Source organism: Glycine soja, chromosome 7, assembly GCF_004193775.1.
Source record: "Glycine soja cultivar W05 chromosome 7, ASM419377v2, whole genome shotgun sequence".
NCBI lineage: Eukaryota > Viridiplantae > Streptophyta > Magnoliopsida > Fabales > Fabaceae > Glycine > Glycine soja.
In genome coordinates, this window is record NC_041008.1 from 16,335,266 (window position 1) to 16,337,710 (window position 2,445).

Sequence of the window (2,445 nt, forward strand, 5' to 3'; positions counted from 1 at the left end):
AAAGTGGAGTTTTTTAAATTTAAAGGACGAAATTAAAACTAAAAATTAAGATGAGTGAACAAAATGCTATTTTGATCAATGAATTAAAAATTAAAAATCCAGAGGTGATAAATGTATAAAGCAAGTAACAATGAACAATCAGTTATCAACCAATGGGGAACTGCAAATCATAAATGGTGACATTCACAGTCATTTTCTTTACTGAATTCAAACTTTTTACTCCACCATTTCTGTAAGACATGATTAAGCAGGGAAGCATGATAAAGCATGATATAGCAGGGAAGCTATAGTTTTAAACTACATCTTACCTCCTTGATGCCAATGGTGACAAACTTTTCCTTCACGTCATTAAGAGATGTCTTTAAACGGTTGAGTAAAGATACACCTGAAGAGGGTGACATTCGTTCCACAACCAAGTCATCGGTAGCCATGAACATCGCTGACCCTTGGCATAACCTTTAAGACTTCCACTACATGACTTCAAGACTTTACAAGTTTCAATATTTTTACCATAACTCCTACATCCATTAGTTAAATAGAAATAATTGCTATCTGTATAACCTCTACGTTGATAATAACAATGATATTGTGAAGTCTGTTCAATAATTGGAAACACCTTCATGCTTAATTTGAACTGTGGGGCAAGGCCAGGATCAACAAGCCTGTTTTTCACTTCCTTTGCTATCAAATATTTGTTTTCATTTAAACCAACTATGCTATTGTACAATCCATCAATGCTTCCTATAGAAGAATATCCTTCCCACCTGATTTTCTCATAATTACTTGCACTTTGATTTGGATAGTAGTCATAGTCCTACTTTTTTCAAAAGTAGAAAGAGAAAAAATTGAGTTATTGAGCAATGGTTTCTGTACTAAGAACAAATCCGTCAAAGTTGACTTGGACAATAAAGAACATTTTAGCAGATCCAGTATCTGTAAAAAAAGGATAATCAAAATATAAAACCACATTGTATAGCGAGGAATTAAGCAATAAATGTATTGAAAAAGAAAATTTGGCAAGTGATTCATGTATAGAGGTAGTAATAATAAGCAATCAACTATCCATCAATGCAGAAATGCAAACCAAAAATAACCTTTTTCTTTGTGACATTCACAGTCATCTCCTGTATAGAACTCCAGCTTTTTACTCCAAATTTCTGTAAGACACCAAAGCTTGAATCCATTGCATTTGGAATGACAACCAGATCATCCGTGACAATAAAAGTTGCAACATCCTTTACAAATCCGTTGTAGACTTTGTCACTTTTAACAGAAACTGAACGGGCTAAAAGATCCCCGCAGTTGAAACTTTCATTTTTGAAAGCACTCAAAAGGTCATAGCTGCAAGGGAAGTTCATACACAGGAAGTGCCTCAAAGGCTCAGTATCATCAATGTTAAATTTCAGACTCCTACAATATTCTAACGATGAATTTCCTGGCCGCAATTGCATTTCTTTTTCATGTTACTGTGAACAGATACTCCTGAAGATTTGTCACACTTCCATACAATGAGCTTAAACAACCAACTCCACCTGGTCCCAAATCTGACGTCTGCACAAGTCTGGCGATGGTTCCTAATGGCATTGTTAAGAAGCAAAAGAGAACATCCACAAAGTCCTTCCCTGCCTCTGCAAGTATGACTTTGTTGGTCTTTTTGTATACCAGAAGTTTCAACGAAATTTGTTCTTCTTGAGTTGAAGGCATGGTTGGAAGAACTGCCAAACAAGAATGGAAAATTGGAAAATTTTCAAAACCTGAAACAAGTTCTTCTATTGAAAACAACTCTGATTGACGTTTTGAATAAAACCATACAAAGATGCCAAATGTGAGATGCAAATTCAATCCATATAAATAAGTGTAAGCTAACCAGTCACTACTGCATAAGAAATTAATAAATGAAGTTTTTTTTTATTTATTGTAATAATGTAAAAGTGCGTTGCTACACATGTTTTGCATTTCTGAGTAGTCGATATGGCCAAGAAATTGAGTAGACAAATTGCTACTTGCTGGCGTCTTAAATGGTGACCATGATGTGATTATCCCAACATTACTAGAATTTTCCCTGTTACCTGCAGATTTTGCTTAAAGAGCTTACAAATTTTCCCAACACCAAATGATGTAAGGTCAAGGAATTCTATCATTTAAAAGAAGTTAGAAGAATGGAGGAAAGAGCGATGCATATCTTTCTAACTACTTACACGAGCATGGTTAGCATGCTCCTGCTGAAATATGTATTAAAATATTCTGATTAAATGAGAATATCTTTCTAACTATTGACTTAAAAGGTCGATATTACCAGTCTTAATATCTAAATGGACAATAATAATGTAATGAACTCCCCTCAGCACAAATAAATCCTTACTTCAAATTCAAATTGGATAGTCCCTTCAGCTTGAAGAGCCTTTGTGATTCACTGCAAATGAACTCACCTTCATAACCAATTTC

At 34.5% G+C, this 2,445-nt stretch overlaps 1 protein-coding gene across 1 annotated transcript; it reads right to left on the reverse strand.

The window, feature by feature from the left end:
- Positions 1–227: 227 nt before the first annotated feature.
- LOC114417819 lies at positions 228–1,460 on the reverse strand. The gene is made up of 2 exons (XM_028382860.1): positions 1,095–1,460; positions 228–933 (listed from the first exon to the last, which is right to left on the reverse strand). The coding sequence occupies exons 1-2, from the start codon at positions 1,449–1,451 to the stop codon at positions 742–744; spliced, it is 549 nt and encodes a 182-aa protein (XP_028238661.1). The 5' UTR covers positions 1,452–1,460; the 3' UTR covers positions 228–741.
- Positions 1,461–2,445: the final 985 nt, after the last annotated feature.

What these genes read in the sequence shown, in the direction of transcription:
- LOC114417819 (XM_028382860.1), bottom strand. Translation starts at nt 1,451, where the DNA reads ATGCAATTGCGGCCAGGAAATTCATCGTTAGAATATTGTAGGAGTCTG. An exon ending in TGAATGTCACAAAGAAAAAG is followed by an intron (nt 934 to 1,094) that starts GTTATTTTTGGT and finishes CTTTTTTTACAG; the next exon opens with ATACTGGATCTGCTAAAATG.